The sequence below is a fragment of the Haematobia irritans genome, chromosome 2 (genome assembly GCF_050003625.1).
Source record: "Haematobia irritans isolate KBUSLIRL chromosome 2, ASM5000362v1, whole genome shotgun sequence".
Taxonomy (NCBI): domain Eukaryota; kingdom Metazoa; phylum Arthropoda; class Insecta; order Diptera; family Muscidae; genus Haematobia; species Haematobia irritans.
Window position 1 is genome coordinate 21927590 of NC_134398.1, and position 26186 is coordinate 21953775.

The 26186-nt window shown below is 26.0% G+C and overlaps 2 protein-coding genes across 2 annotated transcripts in view; one reads left to right on the forward strand and one right to left on the reverse strand.

Moving 5' to 3' along the window:
• loh (thrombospondin type 1 domain containing lonely heart) overlaps positions 1-26186 on the forward strand; it is a 270439-nt gene that overhangs the window by 151072 nt on the left and 93181 nt on the right. Inside the window, exons 5-7 of the mRNA XM_075293524.1 lie at positions 15035-15113; positions 15180-15282; positions 15356-15513. Of these exons, the coding sequence (XP_075149639.1) occupies positions 15035-15113; positions 15180-15282; positions 15356-15513 (340 nt within the window). The remainder of the gene's footprint in view (positions 1-15034; positions 15114-15179; positions 15283-15355; positions 15514-26186) is intronic.
• On the reverse strand, positions 1928-5904 carry LOC142223677 (uncharacterized). Its single transcript, XM_075293530.1, has 2 exons — positions 5543-5904; positions 1928-2465 (listed from the first exon to the last, which is right to left on the reverse strand). Exons 1-2 carry the CDS (start codon positions 5591-5593, stop codon positions 2133-2135), a joined length of 384 nt encoding a protein of 127 aa, XP_075149645.1. The 5' UTR covers positions 5594-5904; the 3' UTR covers positions 1928-2132.

Consider the following 26186-nt stretch of genomic DNA (forward strand, 5'->3'; position numbering starts at 1 on the left):
ATTTCTGTAGAAAATTTTGTCAAAATTTTATTTCCATAGAAAATTTTGTCAAAATTTTTTTTATTAGTAAATGTTGCCAAACTTTTATTTCTATAGTTTTGTCAAAATTAGAAAATTTTCAAATTTTATTTTTACGTTTCTATAGAAAATTTTGTCAAAATTTTATTTCTATAGAAAATTTTGTCAAAATTTTATTTCTATAGCAAATTTTGTCAAAATTTTATTTTTATATAAAATGTTGTCAAAATTTTATTTCTATGGAAAGTTTTGTCAAAATTTTATTCCCAAAGAAAACTTTGTCACAATCTTATTTCTGTAGAAAATTTTGTCAAAATTTGATTTCCATAGAAGATTTTATCAAAATTTTATTTCTATAGAAGACTTTGTCAATATTTTATTTCTACAGAAAATTTTGTCAAAATTTTATTTCTATAGAAAATTTTGTCTAAATTTTATTTCTAAAGAAAATTTTGTCAAAATTTTATTTCTAAAGAAAATTTTAACAAAATTTTATTTGTATGGAATGTTTTATCAAAATTTTATTTCTATGGGAAATTTTGTCAAAATGTTATTTCTATAGAGAATTTTGTCAAAATGTTATTGCTGTAGAAAATTTTGTCAAAATCTTATTTCTGTATCAAATTTTGTCAGAATTTTATTTCTATAGAAAATTGTTTCAGAATTTTATTTCTACAGAAAATTTTGTCAACATTTTATTTCTGTAGAAAATTTTGTCAAAATTTTATTTCCATAGAAAATTTTGTCAAAAATTTTTTTCATTAGAGAATGTTACCAAACTTTTATTTCTATAGTTGTGTCAAAATTCTTCTTTTCTAAATTCTATTTATTTCTATAGAAAATTTTCAAAATTTTATTTCTATAGAGAATTTTGTCAAAATTTTATTTTTACGTTTCTATAGAAAATTTTGTCAAAATTTTATTTCTATAGAAAATTTTGTCAAAATTTTATTTCTATAGAAATTTTTTTCAGAATTTTATTTCTATAGAAAAATTTGTCAAAATTTTATTTCTATAAACGTTTTGTTAAAATTTTATTCCTAAAGACAATTTTTTCACAATCTTATTTCTGTAGAAATTTTGTCAAAATTTGATTTCCATAGAAGATTTTATCAAAATTTTATTTCTATAGAAGACTTTGTCAAAATTTTATTTCTATGGAAAATTTTGTCAAAATTTTATTTCTATAGAAAATTTTGTCAAAATCTTATTTCTATAGAAAATTTTGTCAAAATTGTATTTTTATAGAAAATTTTGTCAAAATTTTATTTCTATAGAAAATTTTGTCAAAATTTTATTTCAAAATTTTTTTTTCAACATTTTATTTCTGCAGGAAAATTTTGTCGAAATTTTATTAACACAGAAAGTTTTGTCAACATTTTATTTCTATAGAATACTTTGTTAAAATTTTACTTCTATAATATTTTTCACAAAAATTTATTTCTATAGAAAATGTTTGTTTCTACTCTTTTTCAGAATATTATTTTTATAGAAAATTTTGTCAGAATTTTATTTCTATAGAAAATTGTGTCAAAATTTTATTTCAAAACATAAAAAATTCTACCAATCTACCAAACAGTAAAAAATCTACCAGTTTGGTAGAATTCTACCAGTACTAGAGGCGTGTCGCCAAACTAAAAGCTGTTCTAATTCCTTGACGGAAATTGGTACAGTGTTGACATCACTCATCAAATTTCACTAGGCATTGGTGTTGTCTGCTCTCGTGGATAATATTTTATCTTGAAATAACTCAACAAATAAAAATTATTACATATTACAATATGTATATTGACATCAAAAACTATCGACAACAAGAAACGAGCAAATATTTGCCGACAAGCTTATAGTATTTGACGTCGCGGAAAAAATATTTCGCCTGACACCTTTCGCTATGATTATAATTACATACTTATATTTTTTAAAATTATTTCTAATGACTTTTTATTCCATTTAATACTACATAAGCTTTTTAGATGGTATAGTAGGTATATCGAAACTAATTATTATGGTATATATAAAACTATTATGGTTATTGCGAAACTAATTAAAATAAATTTTTACATAAGGCCGCATATTGCTTCTCCTCTCCATTTCTCCTTCTTAAAGCCTTGTCATCAGATTTTCCATATACCTTTCTTCATAAGAAATCCATTAAGGTTTTTTGTAGATTTCATTAACCATTTGGCATATTTGAGCAATTCTTCTTTTCGAGTTTCATCAGTTTCATCCCGTGCCTCTGACAATAAATAGAAAATTTCCTGCAATTCCACTGCATAGTCTTTATTTTCGCCCTGTACCAAATCGGCGAAAAAATTGCGATATTTTCCAACATCTCGTTTAGCCTTTAAAAGCCATGAACATTTTTCCGTTGGCCTATGAAGATTACCATTGTCGATGATCTCAAAGCAATCCATGTGATCCTTGGGTATAATGAAAGGATGGCATAACTGTGGGGAAGAAACAACAAACACAATTGGGATGAGAAAAAAGAAAACATTTTCTATAAAATAAAAATTATGACAAAATTCTCTATATAATTAAAAATTTGACAAACTTTTCTATAGAATTAAAATTTTGACAGAATTTTCTATAGAAATAAAATATTGGGAAATTTTTCTATAGAAATAAAATTTTGACAAAATTTTCTATAGAAATACAATTTTAACAAAATTTTATATTGAAATAAAATTTGACAAAATTTTCTATAGAAATAAAATTTTGACAAAATTGTCTATAGAAATAACATTTTGACAAAATTGTCTATAGAAATAAAATTTTGACAAAAGTTTCTATAGAAATAAAATTTTGACAAAATTTTCTATAGAAATTAAATTTTGACAAAATTTTCTTTAGAAATAAAATGTTGACAAAATTTTCTATAGAAATAAAATTTTGACAAAATTGTCTATAGAAATAAAATTTTGACAGAATTTTCTATAGAAATAAAATTTTGACAAAATTTTCTATAGAAATAAAATTTTGACAAAATTTTCTATAGAAATAAAATTTTAACAAAATTGTGTATAGAAATAAAATTTTGACAAAATTTTCTATTGAAATAAAATTTTGCCAAAATATTCTATAGAAATACAATTTTAACAATATTTTATATTGAAATAAAATTTGACAAAATGTTCTATAGAAACAAAATTTTGACAAAATTGTGTATAGAAATAAAATTTCGACAAAATTTTCCCTAGAAATAAAATTTTGACAAAATATTCCATAGAAATGAAATACTATAGAAATAAAATTTTGTCAACATTTTCTATAGAAAAAAGATAGCGAACAATTTTTCTATAGAAATAAGAATTTTGCAAAAATTTCAACAGAAATAAAATTTAGACAAAATTTTCTGTAGAAATGAAATTTTGACAATTTTTTCTATAGAAATAAATAGAATTTATAAATAAAATGTTGACAAAATTTTCTGTAAAAAAAATTAGACAAAATCTTCTATAGAAATAAAATTTTGACAAAATTTTCTATAGAAATAAAATTTTGACAAAATTTTCTATAGATATAAAATTTTGACAAAATTTTCGATAGAAATAAAATTTTGACTAAATTTTCTATAGATAAAAAATTTTGACTAAATTTTCTATAGATAAAAATTTTTGACTAAATTTTCTATAGAAATAAAATCTTGACTAAATTTTCTATAGAAATAAAATTGTGACAACATTATATATAAAAAAAATTTTGACAAAATTTTATAGAAAAAAAATTTTGACAAAATTTTCTATCGAAATAAAATGTTGACAAAATTTTCTATAGAAATAAAATTTTAACAAAAATTTCTATAGAAATAAAATTTTGACAAAATTTTCTATAGAAATAAAATTTTGACAAAAATTTCTATAGGAATAAAATGTTGACAACATTTTCTATAGGAATAAAATGTTGATAACATTTTCTATAGAAATAAAATTTTGACAAAATTTTCTATAGAAATAAAATTTTGACAAAATTTTCCATAGAAATAAAATTTTGACAAAATTTTCTATAGAAATAAAATTTTGACAAAATTTTATAAAGAAATAAAATTTTGACAAAATTTTCTATAGAAATAAAATTTTGACAAAATTTTCTATAGAAATAAAATTTTAAAAAAATTTTCTATAGAAATAAAATTTTGAAAAAAATTTCTATAGAAATAAAATTTTGACAAAATTTTCTATAGATATAAAATTTTGACTAAATTTTCTATAGGGATAAAAAAATTGGCAAGATTTTCTATAGAAATAAAATGTTGAAATTTTCTATAGAAATAAAATTTTGACAAAATTTTCTATAGAAATAAAATATTGGAAAATTTTTCTATAGAATAAAAATTTTGAAAAAATTTTCTATAGAAATAAAATGTTGACAAAATGTTTTCTATAGAAATAAAATTTTGACAAAATTTTCTGTAGAAATAAAATTTTGACAAAATTTTCTATAGAAATAAAATTTTGACAAAATTCTCTATAGAAATAAAATTTTGACAAAATTCTCTATAGAAATAAAATTTTGACAAAATTTTCTATAGGAATAAAATTTTGACAAAATTTTCTATAGGAATAAAATTTTGACAAAATATTTTATAGAAATAAAACTTGTCCAAATTTTCTGTAGAAATAAAATTTTGACAATATTTTCTGTAGAATTTGAAATTTGACAAGATTTTCTATAGAAATAAAATTTTGACAAAATTGTTATAGAAATAAAATTGTGACAAAATTTTCTAAAGAAATAAAATTTTGACAAAATTTTATATAGAAATAAAATTTTGACAAAATTTTCTATAGAAATAAAATTTTGACAAAATTTTCTATAGAAATAAAATTTTGACAAAATTTTCTATAGAAATAAAATTTTGATTAAATTTGCTATAGAAATAAAATTTTGGCAAAATTTTCTATAGAAATAAAATTTTGACAAAATTTTCTATAGAAATAAAATTTTGACAAAATTTTCTATAGAAATAAAATTTTGACAAAATTTTCTATAGAAATAAAATTTTGACAAAATTTTGTATAGAAATAAAATTTTGATTAAATTTTCTATAGAGATAAAAAAATTGGCAAGATTTTCTATAGAAATAAAATGTTGAAATTTTCTATAGAAATAAAATTTTGACAAAATTTTCTATAGAAATAAAATTTCGACAAAATTTTCTATAGAAATAAAATTTCGACAAAATTTTCTATAGAAATAAAAAAAATGACAACATTTTCTATAGAAATAAAATTTTGACAAAATATTTTATAGAAATAAAACTTTGACAAAATTTTCTATAGAAATAAAATTTTGACAAAATTTTCTGTAGAAATTGAAATTTAAAAAGATTTGACAAAATTTTCCGCAGAAAGAAAATTTTGACAAAATTTTGACAATTATGCGCGAAATTGAATATTAAGTTATAATTAAGTGAATGCACTTTTAAATTTGTTCTCTGATTTTTTTTTTGGTTTCAATCATTACAAAGTAACTAAAGTTGGGTTTTTTCCCATGACACCGAAGGATGCATTTAATAACTCACTTGACTCATAAATAAAACCATGAAGACGTATAATTTCCATTTTGAGGTCATTTTTAATGGCTCGTATTATGGCTGATTGGAAAATGCAGTTAAATATTATATCACTTTTTTAAATTATTATTATTCAAATACTATATAAATAAAAAATTTTAAAAATTTTCCTTCGTTTATTTTGTTTTTCTTAAAAATCGTTTCTGTTTTTCTGTTTTTCGGTTTTTATTTTCGTTTTGTTTCTTATGGAAGGGAAAAGATTTATTGATGAAGCGATCGCGTAAACAATTGATTTAAAACTGTTTTGCGCCTTTTCAAAATCGTTTCAAATTTTTAAAATTATAGTAGCTACTGGCACTTGTACTACTGACTGATTTCTTTGTAATGACGATCGTCATCACCATCATCATGATGATGATCTTTTGCTTTTAAATTCCTTATCAGTTTGGAAAAAATACTGGAAGCAGACGATGGAATATTGTTAGCCGGCTATATGGCCGGTATGCACCAGTGTTTGCAAATTCATAATGTCAGATATATATATACAGATTTTTTTCTTGCACTGCCTCCTCCACTTGAATCGATGGAATCATCGATTTTTAGTTTCCCTTTAGAAATGCAAATGGTGCATTGAAATTCCATCAGAAGAAAATTTTTATAAAAGCACATTATAAAGATTTGTACAATATAATATACAAAAAAAAAAAAAAACAATTGACGATAATTTTACATATTTGTAGGGACTATAATGACGTTTTTTCCCCATAAGCAACTGATGGCGCTTACTAATATAAAAAATATAAGTCATGGTCAGTGCAATGATTAATGAACAGTTTCTCTATGTTGAACGATCTCTTATCGGTCGTTTGAAATTTAAAAAAAGAGCAGAATTTATAACCAGAAATCTGTTTTTTTGGAATTTCAGTCGAAACTGCTCATAAAAATATATCAAAATAAATATATGTACAACCGCCTGAAAGTATGCAACATATAATTGAGAATTTTATAAGAGTAGGCTAACAGGTTTACGATGGACGTAACATAGGTCATGAAAGACATGTGAATCGTATCTTTTTCAAATGCCAGCGATCGACATAACGGTATAGAGGTCTACAGAGTGAGATCTTCTCCATTCGAATGGTCTTATCTCCATTCGAAAATACAGTCAGCAAAATGGTACTTAATGAGAAGCACTGGGAGGCTGTAAGCAGATATGTGGAATTCATTCTTCGCAACAACAAAATCGATATGGATTCTGCGATGTGATAAAATAAAAGACGGGAGTATGGACGCATACTAAGAAGATATGGACGGGGTCTCAAAGTAATAGGGAGGTGGTTCCGAGGTAGATAATATACCAAGGCGTGAGACAGGATTCCATAGTCGATACTGATGGACTCCAGCTCACGGCATGTGGGCGCTGTGTCGATCGACGCATTCGGATTTCAACATATATTCCTCTCAATTCTTATACCTTAGAAATTCTAGTACTTGCAGAAATGTTTAAAACTATTCAAAATATAAATGGCCATACAAATTTTAAAAGAAATTAATCCCTGATCCCGGTTTATATGGGGACTAATAGGTTGGCTGATAAGTCCCCGGTCTAACAAAGAAAAACACATTTTTTTGTCAAAATTCGTTTTTATTATTCAACATAGTTCCCTTCAAGAGCGATACAACGATTATAACGACCTTCCATTTTTTTGATACCATTTTGGTAGTACTCCTTCGGTTTTACCTTAAAATAGGCCTCTGTTTCGGCGATCACCTCTTCATTGCAGCCAATTTTTTTCCCTGCGAACATCCTTTTGAGGTCTGAGAACAAGAAAAAGTCGCTGGGGGCCAGATCTGGAGAATACGGTGGGTGGGAAAGCAATTCGAAGCCCAATTCATGAATTTTTGCAATCGTTCTCAATGACTTGTGGCACGGTGCGTTGTCTTGGTGGAACAACACTTTTTTTCTTCTTCATATTGGGGCCGTTTTGCCGCGATTTCGACCTTCAAACGCTCCAATAACGCCATATAATAGTCACTGTTGATGGTTTTTCCCTTCTCAAGATAATCGATAAAAATTATTCCATGCGCATGTTATATCAAAACCTGGACCGATATAGCCCATCTTCGAATTTGGCCTGCCTGTAGACAAAAGACGAGTTTGTGCAAAATTTTAGCACGATAGCTTCAGTATTGCAGAATGTAACGGCTTTCAATAGACAGACAGACGGACATGGTTATATCGTCTTAGAATTTCTCCCTGATCAAGAATATATATTCTTTATATAGTCGGAAATCGATATTTCGATGTGTTACAAACGGAATGACAAACTTATTATAACCCCAGCATCATTCTATGGTGGTGGGCATAAAAACGAAAAAGAAACGATATCATTGTTTTATATCGAATTGTGAAATAATTTTTTTTATGTTTGAACTTCACCAACCTAGTAACTATTTCACTTCCATTTTATTTACAACCATTCCATGAAATTTAATAATCAGAAGATTGTCCCGGTTTATTTACTACACTTCACAAATTTTCTATAGAAATAAAATTTTGACAAAATTTTCTATAGAAATACAATTTTTACAGAATTTTCTATAGAAATAAAATCTTTGCAAAATTTCTATATAAATAAAATTCTAACAATATTTTCTCTAAGAATAAAATTTTGACAATTTAGGAAAAAAAAATATTGACAACATTTTCTCTAGAAATAAAATTTTGACACAATTTTCTATAGAAATAAAATTTTGACAGATTTTTCTCTAGGAGTAAAATTTTGAGAGATTTTTTTATGGAAATAAAATTTTGAAAAAATACAGAAATACAGAAATAAAATTTTGACAAAATTTTCTATAGAAATAAATTTTTTTCTATAGACATAAAATTTTGACGATTTTCTATAGAAAGTTAGTAGTCCGTTGTAATTTATATAAATTGGCCGCTATGTGGCTTCAAATTACATGATGAAAATAAAAATAAAAAATAAAATAAATACATTTTTGACAATATTTTCTATAGAAACAAATAAGTTTGACAAATATTTTCTATAGAAATAAAATTTTGACAAATATTTTCTATAGAAATAAAATTTTGACAAAATTTCTATAGAAATAAAATGTCGACAAAATTTTCTATAGAAATAAAATTTTAAAAATTTTTTCTATAGAAATAAAATGTTGACAAAATTTTCTATAAAAATAAAATTTGACAATTTTTTAACCATGGTACAGTTGGTTTTGCCAAAATAAAATTTTGGCAAAATTGTCTATAGAAATAAAATTTTGACAAAATCCTGTATACGAATGCAATTTTAACAAAATTTCCTATTCAAATAAAATTTTGACAAAATTCTGTATAGAAATACAATTTTGACAAAATTTTCTATGACAAAATTTTTTATAGAAATACAATTTTGACAATTTTATATAGAAATAAAATTTTAACAGCATTTTTTTCTAGGAATACAATTTTGACAAAATTTCTATAGAAATATAATTTTGACAAAATTTTCTATGGAAATAAAATTTTGATAAAATGTTCTATAGAAATAAAATGTTGACAAAATTTTCTATAGAAATAAAAAATAAACCCAGCCAATCGATGATTTGATGGTGTCATAGGAAAAGAAAAATGTTAGTATGAATTTATTTCGGCATAAGCCGGCTATCATAAACCTTTTTTCGGAAGGTTCAAGTGTGGTTCACCTTGGGTTTATTGAACTGCCTGAATTTATTCTGATAATTGATTGATAGTTTTGCTGCAAGTAGAGGATGCTCATAAGGAATGTGGTAATTCCGAAACGTGCGTCCATCCAACCATCTTGCAGTCTGTAGGGCTTTACCCAAATAAATTTGACAAACATTCTTTTCCTCTGTTGGTTAAGCTACACTTGTAGTTTAGTCAATGCATGGTTTTAAGCTGAAATAAAAAACAACTACAATGCTTAAAGAACAAAACCAACAATAACAAAACAAAACGAATGAAATAAAATTTTGACAAAATTTTCTTTAGGAATGAAACATTGACAAAATGTTCTATAAATTTTTGACAAAATTTTCTATAGAAATAAAATTTTAGGAAAATTGTCTATAGAAATAAAATTTTGACAAAATCCTGTATACGAATGCAATTTTAACAAAATTTCCTATACAAATAAAATGTTGACAAAATTCTGTATAGAAATAGAATTTTGACAAAATTTTCTATAGAAATGCAATTTTTACAATTTTCTATCGTAATACAATTTTAACAATTTTCTATAGAAATAAATTGTTGACAAAATTTTCTATAGAAATAAAATTTTGAAAAAATTTTCCATAGAAATAAAATTTTGATAAAATTTTCTATAGAAATAAAATTTTGACAAAATTTTCTATAGAAATAAAACTTTGACAAAATTTTCTTTAGGAATAAAACGTTGACAAAATTTTCTATATATTTTTGACAAAATTTTCTATATATTTTTGACAAAATTTTCTATAGAAATAAAATTTTGACAATTTTCTATAGAAATAAATTGTTGACAACATGTTCTGTAGAAATAAAATTTTGACAAAATTTCTATAGAAATAAAATTTTGATAAAATTTTCTATAGAAATAAAATTTTGACAAAATTTTCTATAGAAATAAAATTTTAACAAAATTGTATATAGAAATAAAATTTTGACAAAATTTTCTTTAGGAATGAAACGTTGACAAAATTTTCTACAGAAATAAAATTTTAGGAAAATTGTCTATAGAAATAAAATTTTGACAAAATCCTGTATACGAATGCAATTTTGACAAAATTTCCTATACAAATAAAATTTTGACAAAATTCTGTATAGAAATACAATTTTGACAAAATTTTCTATAGAAATACATTTTTGACAAATTTTCTATAGAAATACATTTTTGACAATTTTCTATAGAAATAAATTGTTGATAACATTTCCTATACAAATAAAATTTTGACAAAATTTCTATAGAAATAAAATTGTGACAAAATTTCTATAGAAATAAAATTTTGACAAAATTTTCTATAGAAATAAAATTTTAATAAAATTTTTTAGAGAAATAAAATTTTGACAAAATTTCCTTTAGGAATAAAATTTTGATAAAATTTTTTATAGTAATAAAATTTTGACAAAATTTCCTTTAGGAATAAAACGTTGACAAATATTTCTATAAATTTTTGACAAAATTAAAACTTTGGCAAAATTTCTATAGAAATAAAATTTTGACAAAATTTTCTTTAGAATTACAATTTTGACATTTTCTTTAGAATTAAAATTTTAACACAATTTTCTTTAGAATTAAAATTTTGACAAAATTTTCTATAGAAATAACATTTTTAAAAAACTTTCTTGAGAGTTAAAATTTCGACAACATTTTCTACAGACATAAATTTTTACTAGAAACAAAATTTTGACAAAATGTTCTTTTGACATAAAGTTTTGACAACATTTTCTATAAAAAAAATACAAAATTTTCTCTAGGAGTAAAATTTTGAAAAAATTTTGTGTAGATATAAAATTTTGACAAAAATTTTTATAGAAATAAAGTTTTGACAACAGTTTCTATAGAAAACAAATTTACAAAATTTTCTATAGAAATAAAATTTTGACAAATGTTTTTATGGAAATAAAACTTTGACAAAATTTTCTTTGGGAAAAAAACGTTGACAAAATTTTTTATAGAAATAAAATGTTGACAAAATTTCTATAGAAATAAAATTTTGACAAAATTTTCTACAGAAATAAAATTTTGATAAAATTTTCGTGACAATGTTTTTTCTAGGAAAAAAATTTAGACAAAACTCCTATAGTAATAAAATTTGATGTAAATCAGTGACTAATCAAGCTCGAGGTCATTTCGTTGTTGTTTTTATAGTAATAGTTTACTTTATTTTTATTTCCGAAATTTCGCAATTACTTGAAATGCATCTTCATTGGGATGTAGAAATAAAAATTTGACAAAATTTCTATAGAAATAAAATTTTGACAAAATTTTCTATAGAAATAAAATTTTGAGAAAATTTTCTATAGAAATAAAACTTTGGCAAAATTTCTATAGAAATAAAATTTTAACAAAATTTTCCACAGAAATAAAATTTTGACACAATTTTCTATAGAAATGAAATTTTGACAAAATTTCCTGTATTTAGGAATAAAACGTTGACAAAAATTTCTATAAATTTTTGACAAAATTTTCTATAGAAATAAAATTTAGACACAATTTTCTTTAGATTTAAAATTTTGACAAAATTTTCTTTAGAATTAAAATTTTACTAAATTCTCTATAGAAATAAAATTTTTAAAAACTTTCTTGAGAGTTAAAATTTTGACAAAATTTTCTATAGACATAAAATTTTTACTAGAAACAAAATTTTGAAAAAATGTTCTTTTGACATAAAGTTTTGACAACATTTTCTATAGAAAAAGAATTTACAAAATTTTCTCTAAGAATAAAATGTTGACAAAATTTTTTGTATAAATAAAATTTTGACAACATTTTTATACCCTTCACCACTACTGTGGTACAGGGTATAATAAGTTTGTGCATTTGTATGTAACGCCAAGAAATAATTGTCATAGACCCATCTGTTAGTATACCGATCGGCTTAGAATTAAATTCTGACTCGATTTAGCGATGTCCGTCTGTCTGTCTATCTGTCTGTCTGTCCGTCCGTCTGTCTGTATATGTAATTTTGTGCACAAAGTACAGGTGGCAGGTTTAGTCCGATCGTCCTCAAATACAATAGAAGACAATCGCTATTGATTTTGGAAAAAATCGGTTCCGGTTTAGATATAGCTGCCATATATAGTTATCACCGATTTGATCATAATTCACGTATTTATGAACCGACGTTCTTCAAATTTTGTACATCTGAGTGTTTTGTCAGTCCCGTAAAAACTGCCAAATATCAGCTAAATCGGTTCAGATTTATATATAGCTCCCATATATATCTTTCGTCCGATTTGGACTTATATGGCCCCAAAAGCGAGTGTTTTGCCCTGATTAGCTTCAAATTTTGCACAACGAGTACGTTTAATAGTATCGTTAATTGTGCCAAGTTTAGTTGAAATCGGTTCAGATTTAGATATAGCTCCCCTATATATCTTTCGTCCGATTTTGACTTATATGGACTAATATGCCCACAGAGGCAAAAGTGCTACTCTGATTTACGTGAAATTTTGCAGAGGGAGTAGAATTGAACTTGAAACTTTGCACAGGCAGTAGAATTAAGGTTCTGCATATGTGTGTTTTTTATTTGGTTGAAATCGGTTCAGATTTTGATATAGCTCCCATATATATCTTTCGCCCGATTTTCGGTCATATGACCACAGAGGTCAAAGTTGTTATCCGATTTACGTGAAATTTTGCACAGGGAGTAGATTCAATATAGTAACTATGCATGTGAAATTTGCTTGTAATCGGTTCAGATTTCGATATAGATTCCATATATATGTTTTTCCTATTTAGGCAAAACTGGCCGAAATACCTACATTTTCCTTATCAAATCGCCACTGCTAAGTCGAAAACTTATAAAAATGACTCAAATTTTCCTCTCTGTACAGATCTGCTCAGATATACAGAATATATGTGTATGGAAAATGAGGACTTACAAAGTGGTGAAGGGTATAATATAGTCGGCCCCACCCGACTTTAGACTTTCCTTACATGTTTAAAGAAATAAAGTTTTGGAAAAATTTTCTAGAGAAATAAAATTTTGAAATATTTTTCTCGAGGAATTAAATCGTGACAATATTTTCTATAGAAACAAAGTTTTTTATAGAAATAAAATCTTGACAAAATTTTTTATAGAAATAAAATTTTGACAAAATTATTTATAGAAATAAAATTTTAACAAAATTTTCTATAGAAAAAAAATTTTGAAAAATTATCCTCTAGGAATAAAATCGTGACAACATTTTCTATAGATATGAAAGTATCACCACTTAAAAAAAGCGGCAAATTCTCCACCAAAAAAGCACAATGGTAACACTGTCAAAGAGTAGTTTTTCTCTTTAAAGTGTAGATTTCCTATTAAATAATGCAACATCTATATCGTACAGGAATCCCACGAATGGTAGCCTAATCTTGAGCCTAGCGATTTCTTTTACTGTTAAATCATTATTAATTTCAAACGCTGATTTTCATATTAAATTTTTTTCTAAAGTTCATATTTGGTAAATTTACAAATTTAGTTTTGTTATGGGAATAGCCAATCGCATACTCATAGTAAGCTTCAAAATTTTAAAATCGTCAGCATTAGAAATTGAAAACCATAGGAATTAACTAACATCTTCGGCAATATCAGTATTTTAGCAAATAATGCTAAAAACGTTCCAATAAATTTCATTTGTTGTTTTATTAGAACGCAGTGTGATGATTCAATTTAAATGGCACCAGTCGTCACACATATTTCATACGCACTTAATTCGATAATGGATCGTCTAAAATAACTCAAGATTTAATGATCGTCTTAGGCGACACCACCAACGTTGCTCATAGTGTTAATGATGAAACCATATAGCACATATGTTGCGGCACCCACCAGATATATTTTGCAAAAATTCTCTACTTACACATAATTTTAGTTTTATAGTCTACGCGTTGTTTTTTTTTTCAAATTCCTTTTCTTGAAAATTTTTCGCAAATGTCATTGCCTTTAATTGCTAATTATTGTTTTAATAAATTTTATGAGAAATTTCATTAAAACAATCGTAACATTATGTCCACATATGCGATCATATATTAAGGTGGGTCAGGAATTTATTTTGAGTATTTAAAAAATCTTCTCAATTTTTTTTAGATACTCATAAGAGGAGGTTATTAAATATGTTAACTTGCTTTGAGATAAACAGGACTTTGCTGTATAGTGAATGTTAATATGGGTATTTAAGATATATGTCGATCCACTCTAATATCTACACCAAGAAGATAATAGAGTGATGGTTTAGTCATATTTGATTTATCTGACACAGATTCTGTTTAGTTGAAATAATGAGAATATATTTTTTATTTAATTTTTGATGGAAATAAAAGTGCTTTCATATGGAATTTTATTTGATTAAAATATCAACAAAAATAAATTTGGGTTAATGTATTTTAAATTAAAATATTAAATTAAAAAATAATTTATTTAATTAAGTTTTTTATAAAAATAAATATCAATCCTACAGAAAAAAATAGTTTTCCGTTAAATAATCCCAAAATAATTATTTTTTTATTTATCTATCATTTACAGGAACTCAGGGAAAAAAATGAGAATATATTTTTTATTTAATTTTTGATGGAAATAAAAGTGCTTTCATATGGAATTTTATTTTATTAAAATATCAATAAAAATAAATTTGGGATTAACGTATTTTAAATTAAAATATTAAATTGAAAAATAATTTATTTAATTAAGTTTTTAATAAAAATACAAATCAATCCTACAGAAAAAATAGTTTTCCGTTAAATAATCCCAAAATAATTATTTTTTTTTATTATCTAACATTTACAGCAACTCGGGGACTGGTAAATTATATTTAAGCAAAAATTGTATAGGCGTCTATAAACGTTATGAGCTATGTAATGATATTGTAAGTTGATCAGTGTTGTAAACTCTCACAAAAATCAAATCCTAACATTTTATTTTTTTTAATCAGCCTTGTCCACCTCCTGTTAAAGAATTCCGTGCTGAACAGTGTTCCGAATATGACGAAGTTGATTTTCAAGGTCAACAATATATGTGGGAACCTTATGTTAAAGGTAAATTTTTTATTTTTCTAAGTAAATATATCCCACGTATCATGATTTATTGATGTTTCCAATTGTTTTTCAGATGATGCCGAGTGTGAACTGAATTGTAAACCTATTGGTATGGAATATTTCGCCACATTAAATGCTTCCGTCATAGATGGTACACCTTGTCGAAAACCTGCTGAATATTATCGATCCAACTATCGTGGAAGGGCCATGTGTATAGAGGGTATATGTAAGGTAAGTCCATTTCGAATGAATTTATATTGGTTTTGGGGGGAATTTGTAAATTTGTATATAAAAATTGAAACGTATAGTTAGTATCTATCAGAGAATAAATACCGAACATCGATACCTTTTTCTGGTTTATGTATTTATTAACATTTCCAGTTGAAAAATACATATTAAGCTGAGGTATGATGAGAGTAACTACGATTGACGAGATGCAAAAAAAAAAAACAAGTATATACGGCCGTAAGTTCGGCCAGGCCGAAGCTTATGTACCCTCCACCATGGATTGCGTAGAAACTTCTACTGAAGACTGTCATCCACAATCGAATTACTTGGGTTGCGGTAACACTTGCCGATGGCAAGGTATCTTAAAACTTCCTAACACCGTCTTCTAAATTACAAGGTAGTCCATACGTATTATATATTAAACTAAAAAAGGCCGATTAAATACGTATATAATTAAGTTTAAAGTTTCTATAGAAATAAAATTTTGACAACAATTTCTATAGAAGTAAAATTTGGAAAAAATTTTCTATAGAAATAAAATTTGGAAAAAATTTTCTATAGAAATAAAATTTTGACAAACTTTTCTATAGAAATAAAATTTTGACAAACTTTTCTATAGAAATAAAATTTTGACAAAATTTTCTATAGAAATAAAATTTTTACAAAATTTTCTATAGAAATAAAATTTTTACAACATTTTCTATAGAAATAACATTTTGACAATGTTTTCCATAAAAATAAAATTTTGGTATATTATTTTTGGCTCGAGTGGCAACCATGAATATGAACCGATATGGACCAATTTTTGTGTGATTGGGGATCGGCTATATATAACTATAGACCGATATGGACCAATTTTGGCATGGATATTAGCGGCCTTATACTAACACCACGTTGCAAATTTCAACCGGATCGGATGAATTTTGCTCCTCCAAGAGGCTCCGGAGATCAAATCTGGGAATCGATTTATATGGGGGGCTATATATAATTATGGAGCGATATGGACCAATTTTTGCATGGTCATTAGAGAACATATACCAACACCATGTACAAAATTTCAGCCGGATCGGATGAAATTTTCGTTTCTTGGAGGCTCCGCAAGCCAAATCGGGGGATCGGTTTATATGGGGGCTATATATAATTATGGACCGATGTGGACCCATTTTTGCATGGTCATTAGAGAACATATACCAATACCATGTACCAAATTTCAGCCGGATCGGATGAAATTTGCTTCTCTTAAAGGCTCCGCAAGCCAAATCGGGGGATCGGTTTATATGGGGGCTATATATAATTATGGACCGATGTGGACCAATTTTTGCATGTTTGTTAGAGACCATATACTAACACCATGTACCAAATTTCAGCCGGATCGGATGCAATTTGGTTCTCTCAGAGGCTCCGCAAGCCAAATCGGGGGATCGGTTTATATGGGGGCTATATGTAATTATAGACCGATATAGACCAATGTTTGCATAGTTGTTAGAGACCATATACTAACACCATGTACCAAATATCAGCCGGATCGGATGAAATTTGCTTCTCTTAGAGCGATCGCAAGCTAAATTTGGGGTCCGTTTTTATGGGGGCTATACGTAAAAGTGGACCGATATGGACCAATTTTTGCATGGTTGTTAGAGACCATATACTAACACCATGTACCAAATTTCAGCCGGATCGGATGAAATTTGCTTCTCTTAGAGAGATCGCAAGCCAAATTTGGGGGTCCGTTTATATGGGGGCTATACGTAAAAGTGGACCGATATGGCCCATTTGCAATACCATCCGACCTACATCAATAACAACTACTTGTGCCAAGTTTCAAGTCGATAGCTTGTTTCGTTTGGAAGTTAGCGTGATTTCAACAGACGGACGGACGGACATGCTCAGATCGACTCAGAATTTCACCACGACCCAGAATATATACTTTATGGGGTCTTAGAGCAATATTTCGATGTGTTACAAACGGAATGACAAAGTTAATATACCCCCATCCTATGGTGGAGGGTATAAAAACGGAGTAAACCACCTTATTCCAGGATTGATAAAGTTGACATTTTTGATACTTTCTAAATAAAGCACATATCGTTGCTACACATTTATTTTTATTGTAAAAAAAATATATGTTAGTAGTTAAATTTTATTATTTTTTGCGAAATTTTCCACAGACCAATGAAATTTTCATTTTTTAAGTATGTCTCACATATATTTTATGAACTAAACGTGAGTATAAAGTTCGTTGACCGTACACATAAGTTCAATATGAACTAAAGCAAATGAAAATTTTCGTACGTTTCCCAGAAATAGTAGGAATGAACTACTGTATGGTTAAAATGGTCATGATTTGGCGCCAATGATTCCCGTACGTACGATTCGCAAAAATAGTAAGAATGAACTACTGTATGGTTAAAATGGTCACGATTTGGCGCCAATGATTTTCTTCTTAAATTGTAGTTCATTTCTTCTTCTATAAGAGGGTATAATTTCGTGAACTGCAGTACAACAGGGCATTAAATTTTCCTGGTTTTAACAACGCTTTGGGGAAATCACAAAATGTGAAGTAAAATTTAGTTCAATTTTCGTACGAGTTAGTTTATTCTTCATATAAAACAGTTCACTTTTTTTCGGTATATTTATACCCTGCTCCACACTGTGGAACAGGGTATTATAAGTTAGTGCATATGTTTGCAACACCCAGAAGGAGACGAGATAGACACATGGTGTCTTTGGCAAAAATGCTCAGGGTGGGCTCTTGAGTCGATATAGCGATGTCCGTCTGTCCGTGAACACATTTTTGTAATCAAAGTCTAGGTCGCAGTTTTAGTCCAATCGACTTCAAATTTGGCACAAGTATGTGTTTTGGCTCAGAATAGATCCCTATTGATTTTAGAAGAAATCGGTTCAGATTTAGATATAGCTCCCATATATATATTTCGCCCGATATGGACTTATATGGCCCCAGAAGCCAGAGTTTTACCCTAATTTACTTAAAATTTTGCACAAGAAGAACAATTAGTACTATAGTCAAGTGTGCCGAATTTTATTGAAATCGATTCAGATTTAGATATAGCTCCCATATATATCTTTCGCCCGATATGGACTAATACGGTCCCAGAAGCCAGATTTTTACCCCAACTTGGTTGAAATTTTGCACAGGGAGTAGAATTACCATTGTAGCTATGCGTGCCAAATTTGGTTGAAATCGGTTCAGATTTAGATATAGCTCCCATATATAGCTTTCGCCCGATTTACACTCATATGACCACAGAGGCCAATTTTTAACTCCGATTTAGTTGAAATTTTGCACAGGGAGTAGAATTAGCATTGTAGCTATGCATGCCAAATTTAGTTGAAATCGGTTCAGATTTAGATATATCTCCCATATATAGCTTTCGCCCGATTTACACTCATATGACCATAGAGGCCAATTTTTAACTCCGATTTAGTTGAAATTTTACACAGGGAGTAGAATTAGCATTGTAGCTATGCGTGCCAAATTTGGTTGAAATCGGTTCAGATTTAGATATAGCTCCCATATATATGTTTTTCTGATTACGACAAAAATTGTCAAATTACCAACATTTTCCTTGTAAAATCGCCACTTCTTAGTCGAAAAGTTGTAAAAATGACTCTAATTTTCCTAAACTTCTAATGCATATATATCGAGCGATAAATCATAAATAAACTTTTGCGAAGTTTCCTTAAAATTGCTCCAGATTTAAATGTTTCCCATATTTATACCCTTCATTTTTTACTAACATTGTGTTCCACCCTAGTGCATTAGCCGACTTAAATTTTGAGTCTATAGATTTTGTAGAAGTCTATCAAAGTCTGTCCAAATCGAGTGATATTTAAATGTATGTATTTGGGACAAACCTTTATATTAGCCCCAACACATTTTACGGATGTGATATGGTATCGCAAATTTAGATCTACAAAGTGGTGCAGGGTATAATATAGTCGGCCCCGCCCGACTTTAGACTTTCCTTACTTGTTTAACTACTCAGGAAGTTCTTATAATTCAATTTATTTTATAATTCGCTTTTGTCTCTAATAGGTTATTTAAATTTTATCAAAAATAATATTAAATCCATTTTAGAAAATTTGCGAGTTTTTAAAAGTATTTGGGATCAAACGTTTCAGACAAGCGTTAGAATGCATTCACTGAACAGTGAACCCATCAGGAAGAAACATTTTGGTTAATTTTAGAAAATTTGGATTATTTTTGGAAAAATTAAACTAAGCAGTATTGCAAACGCTAACATCACGCTCATATCACAAAACTAAGTAAATATTTTTCGACAAATTCAAGAAAATTTATTAGACATAATTATTTTTTTTCTTGTAGTGTGAAGGAAAAAAAATTGGAGTTCGAAACGTAATAATTCCATGAATTAAAATAAAGTTAAATTAGCTTTAGTGAAATAGAGAGTTCGCTTTCTTTTGAGTGTTAACAATCATAAAAAATATATGAAAATTATTAATTTGGAAAAATATCACACAATTTTTTAATTCACATCCAAGGCATTGAATTCGGATCACACCTTAAAAAGTGATGCAAATTCAGTGCAACGGCTGTTGAAATGATGGACATCCGTCCTATGGCAAGCCCATGTTCAATTCATAGTTTCTGTGCCGATTTTGCAACACTTCCAGATCCATAAGGAACATTTACACTAATTTGTTGACGACGTTATAGTTAATTTTTTATACCACCATCCTATGGACCTATGGTGATGGGTATAAAACTGCTTGTTATACCAAAACAAACCACTGTTTATAAAGTATTAAAACAACATAAATTTAAAATTTCTGGACTATCAACATTTATATGGAATGTCTCATATGGCGCCATGTACATATAAATAATGCGAAAGTCAAAACTACTTTGGTTGATTTTTTTCTAATTTATTAACAATAACCACAAAATGTATTCTAATGCTGTTAAGGTCGTAACAGTTCTACTATTAATAATTTTGAAGCATACCTTTAGGCTGAATTAATGACCACTATATACCAGAGGCTGTTATATTCATATCACCAAGAACGGTTAACACCACACAGTTAGATTTGAGACCCGTTAACAGTACTCTGTTATTAGCGTAAGTGTGTTGATGTTATATTTAAATTTATTATAATGGGATTTATAGCCTGGCCAACAATTAAACCGGAAATTTTATACAATAAAAATATTTCGAATCAAAAGAAAAACCAACAAAAACCAAGAATGGGAGATGTAAGAGAAGAAAAAAAATTATTGGATAAAAAAAAACGAAAATAAACAAGACAGGCGAAGTAAGCATTCTTATTAAAATGTAATTTTTTAGCTTTGATCTTTTGTTGAACTAAACTGGAGTGAGTGATCGAGTGAATGAAGTGAGGAAATCTATATATGGATCTGGTCATTGAAAGGAGAAATGCATGTAATAACAACCATAGAAATGTGAATGTGAATCGAAATTGAAGTTAAAGTGAAGTTTTTGTGGCCAATGGATGTCAGACGGATGCCTTGCTGTTTACAAGGCTGCTTGTTGCCCTGTGTAATACAAGCCTGTTGATTGAATGACTTAATGACTTACTTCTTAAAACGGAAAGCATCTGTTTTTTATGAAATAGGAACTAATTGCAAACAGAATTCTTGAAATGAAAGTTTTTTTTACCATGGCACAAAGACCAATTGGGAATAGGGCCTCTACGAATAGATAGATGAAGAAGTGGATGGTGGTGGTATTGGTCAATATTGTGGTTAAATTGAATGTTGTTGAACTCCTCCCATTGCACGAACAGGAAGAGTTTCCCTAAAAGCAGCTGAAGCCTTGTGGAATCACCACTCACCACCATCACTCAATTCGATTTGATTTAGTGGCCCATATTTTTGTTGGGATCACTGGAATATCGAATGTAAATAACCACAATTATAGTTGCATCAACACCTTCATTTACTATTGGGAGAGTGATCAATCGTTTGACGATAAATCGATTGATCTTTTGCCCCCTTAGAAGGTGGGGGTGGTGATTGGTGGGTAAACCACCCTCCTTCACTTCTTATTAAAATACATCAACCACATTGCTGATAGACCGAGAGACCACTACATCTACTACATCTCGTTTAGTTTGATGACAATCTGAAGTGGTGACGATGAATGACAGTTGAGTTGTTGGTGTTATTGTGCTCCTATCATTGTCGTTTTGCTTTTGCGAAGCTTAAACCTCAATGGCCGCAATCATCAGTAGTCGCAAATCGGTGTTTTAATTTTATTGAGGAGATCCCATAACAAAATTTTAAAAATATTGAGGTTTTTATTTTGCCTTAATCCATTGTATTGGGTTATAACACAGGGAGGTATTATCTTGTCATGCGAGCCTTATTAGGGGCCCGGGACTCAAATTCAGAGAAATAATGGTATTCTAACAGTTTTCTGTATATGGCCCATTTAACAGACCCTGACAAAAAATTTTGACAAAATGTTCTATAGAAACAAAATTTTGAATAAAATGTTCTATGGAAATAATTTTGATAAAATTTCCTATAGAAAAAAAAATTTCACAAAATTTTCTATAGAAATAAAATTTTGAGATATTTTTCTACGGAAATAAAGTTTTGCAAAATTTCCTATAGAAATAAAATTTTGAGAAAATATTCTACAGAAATAAAATTTTGACAAATTTTTTTTATAGAAATAACATTTTCAGAAAATTTTTAATAGAAATAAAATTTTTATAAACTTTTCTATAGAAATAAAATTTTGAGAAATTTGTCGATAGAAATAAAGTTTTGAGAACATTTTCTATAGAAATAAAATTTTTACCAAATTTTCTATAGAAATTAGAATTTGACAAAATTTTCTATAGAAATAAAGTTTTGGAAAAATGTTCTATGGAAATAAAAATTTGGCAAAATTTCCTATAGAAAAAAAAATTCAATAAAGTTTTGACAAAGTTTTCTATAGAAATAATATTTGGAATAAAATGTTCTATGGAAATAAAGTTTTGACAAAATCTCCTATAGAAATAAAATTTTGAGAAAATTTTCTATAGAAATAAAATTTTTAGAAAATATTCTACAGAAATAAAATTTTGACAATTTTTTTTTATAGAAATGACATTTTGAGAAAATGTTCCATAAAAATAAAATTTTGATTAAAGTTTAAAGAAATAAAATTTTGTCAAAATTGTCTAAAGAAATGAAATTTTGACTAATACAATTTTCTATAGAAATAAAAATTTGACAAAATTTTCTTAAGAAATAAAATTTTGACAAAATTTTCTTAAGAAATCAAATATTGACCAAGTTTTCGATAAAAATTTTACAAAATTTAGTATACACATAAAAGTTTTAAAAATTTTCTATAGATAAAATGAAAATAAAATAAAATTTTTACAAAATTTTCAATCGAAATAAAATGTTGACATAATATTCAATAAAAATTAAATTTTGACAAATTTTTCTATAGAAATAAAATTTTTGTGAAAATTTGCTATAGAACAAAATTTGGACAAAATTTTCTATAGAAATAATATTTTGACAAAATTTTTTATAGAAATAAAATTTTGACAAAATTTCCCATAGAAATAAAATTTGGCAACATTTTTTATAGAAGTAAAATTTTAAGAAAATTTTGACAAAATTTCCAATAGGAATAACATTTTCTATAGCAATGAAATTTTTAAAAATTTTTCTATAGAAATAAAATTTTGAAAATTTTTTCTATAGAAATAAAATTTTGACAAAATTTTTTATAGAAATAAAATGTAGACAAAATTTTCTATACAAATAAAATTTTGACAAAATTTTCTATACAAATAAGAAATAATAATTTTGACAAACTTTTCTATAGAAATAAAATGTTGACAAAATTTCCAATAGAAATAAAATTTTGACAAAATTTTCGATACAAATAAAATTTTGACAAAATTTTCGATAGAAATAAAATGTTCACGAAATTTTCTATACAAATAAAATTTTGAAAAAATTTCCTACAGAAATAAAGTTTTGAGAAAATTTTCGATAGAAATAAAATTTTTGATAGAAATAAAATTTTGAGAAAATTTTCGATAGAAATAAAATTTTGAGAAAATTTTCGATTGAAATAAAATTTTGAGAAAATTTTCGATAGAAATAAAATTTTAAGAAAATTTTCTATAGAAATAAAATTTTGAGAAAATTTTCTAAGGAAATAAAATATCCTACAGCAATAAAATTTTGACAAAGTTTTCTATAGAAATAACATTTTGAATAAAATTTTCTATAGAAATAAAATTTTGAAAGAATTTTCTATGGAAATAAAATTTTGAGAAAAATTCTTTACAAATAAATTTTTGAGAAAATATTCTATAGAAATAACATTTTGAGATAATTTTCGATAGAAATAAATTTTTGACAAAATTTCCAAAATAGAAATACAATTTTGATAAAATTTTCTATAGAAATAAAATTTTGAAAGAATTTTCTATGGAAATAAAATTTTGAAAAAATTCTATAGAAATAAATTTTTGAGATAATATTCTATAGAAATAACATTTGGAGAAAATTTTCGATAGAAATAAATTTTTGACAAAATTTCCAAAATAGAAATACAATTTTGATAAAATTTTCTATAGAAATAAAATTTTGACAAAATTGTCTATAGAAATGAAATTTTGACAAAATTTTCTATAGAAACAAAACCAAGTTTTCTATACAAATAAATATTTTACAAAATGTAATATACAAATAAAATTTTGTCAAAATTTTCTATAGAAATAAAATTTTGTCAAAATTTTCTATAGAAATAAAATTTTTACAAAATTTTCAATAGAAATAAAATTTTGAGAAAATTTTCGATAGAAATAAAATGTTCACGAAATTTTCTATACAAATAAAATTTCGACAAAACTTCCTATATAAATAAAATTCGACAAACTTTTCTATAGAAATAAAATTTTGACAAAATTTTCGATAGAAATAAAATTTTGAGAAAATTTTCTATAGAAATAAAATTAAAAAAAAAAAATTTTATGGAAATAAAAATTTTACAAGATTTTCTAAGGAATTAAAATTGTCTATAGCAATAAAATTTTGACAAAGTTTTCTATAGAAATAACATTTTTAATAAAATTTTCTATAGAAATAAAATTTTGAAAGAATTTCCTATGGAAATAAAATTTTGCGAAAAAATCTGTAGAAATAAATTTTTGAGAAAATTTTCTATAGAAATAACATTTTGAGAAAATTTTCTATAGAAATAAATTTTTGACAAAATTGTCTATAGAAATGAAATTTTGACATAATATTCTATAAAAACAAAATTTCGACAAATTTTTCTATAGAAATCAAATTTTTGTGAAAATTTTCTGTAGAATAAAATTTGGACAAAATTTTCAATAGAAATAATATTTTGACAAAATTTTCTATAGAAATAAATTTTTGACAAAACTTTCTATTTGAGAAAATTTTCGATAGAAGTAAAATTTTTTACAATGTTTTTTTTGACAAAATTGTCTATAGAAATAAAATTTTGACAAAATTTTCTATAGAAATAAAAATTTTGACAAAATTTTCTATAGAAATAAAATTTTGACAAAATTTTCTATAGAAATAAAATGTAAACAAAATTACCTATGGAAATGAAATGTTGACAAACTTTTCTATAGAAATAAAATTTTGAGAAAATTGTGGTTAGAATAAATAATGACAAAATTTTCTATAGAAATAAAATTTTGACAAAATTTTCTATAGAAATAAAAATTTGACAACATTTTCTAAAGAAATAAAATTTTAAAAACAATTTTCAATAGAAATAAAATTGTGAAAGAATTTTCTATGGAAATAAAATTTTGACAAAATTTCCAATAGAAATAAAATGTTGACAAAATTTCCCATAGAAATAAAATTTTGACAAAATTTCCAGTAGAAATAAAATTTTGATAAAATTTTCTATAGAAATAAAATTTTAACAAAATTTTCTAAAGAAATAAAATTTTGAGAACAATTTTCGATAGAAATAAAATTGTGAAAGAATTTTCTATGGAAATAAAATTTTGACAAAATTTCCCATCGAAATAAAATTTAACTAAAATTTTCTAAAGAAATAAAATTTTATCTAAAATTTTCTAAAGAAATAAAATTTTGAGAAAAACTTTCTTTTGAAATAAAATGTTGATAAAATTTTGTACAGAAATAAAATTTTGGCCAAATTTTTTATAGAAAAAAAATTGTGAGAAAATTTTCGATAGAAATAAAATTTTGACAAAATTTCCAATAGAAATAAAAATTTTTAAAATTTTCCTATAGAAATAAAATGTTTGTGAAAATTTGCTATAGAAATAAAATTTTGACAAAATTTTCTATAGTAATAAATTTGAATGAATGAATGTGAATGAAATTTCATTCACGCACATTCACGAAGCAAAATGTTTATTCACGCACGCTCACGCACGATTTGTTTGGTAGCCACTCACGTTCACGCACGTTCACGAAATGAAAACTGGTACTCACGCACGAACTATTCCTAAAGACTCACGCAAGATTCACGATAATTAACGGTAGGTTAGGTTAGGTTGTAGAGGATGACATCAATTTTTGTGTTGAATTGATGTCCGCTTAGACTAGTATTGGTCCATTGTGATTCCTCGATGTGATCTTTCAATCTCCTTCCTTCTGATGCGGTCCGCCTTGTCCCAGAACTTCCACCTGC

Excerpts from the sequence above, each read along its gene's own strand:
- LOC142223677 (XM_075293530.1), bottom strand. The coding sequence starts at position 5,593 with ATGACCTCAAAATGGAAATTATACGTCTTCATGGTTTTATTTATGAGT. Across the intron at positions 2,466-5,542 it reads TGGTTTTATTTATGAGTCAA|TTATGCCATCCTTTCATTAT; the intron begins GTGAGTTATTAA and ends TCTTCCCCACAG.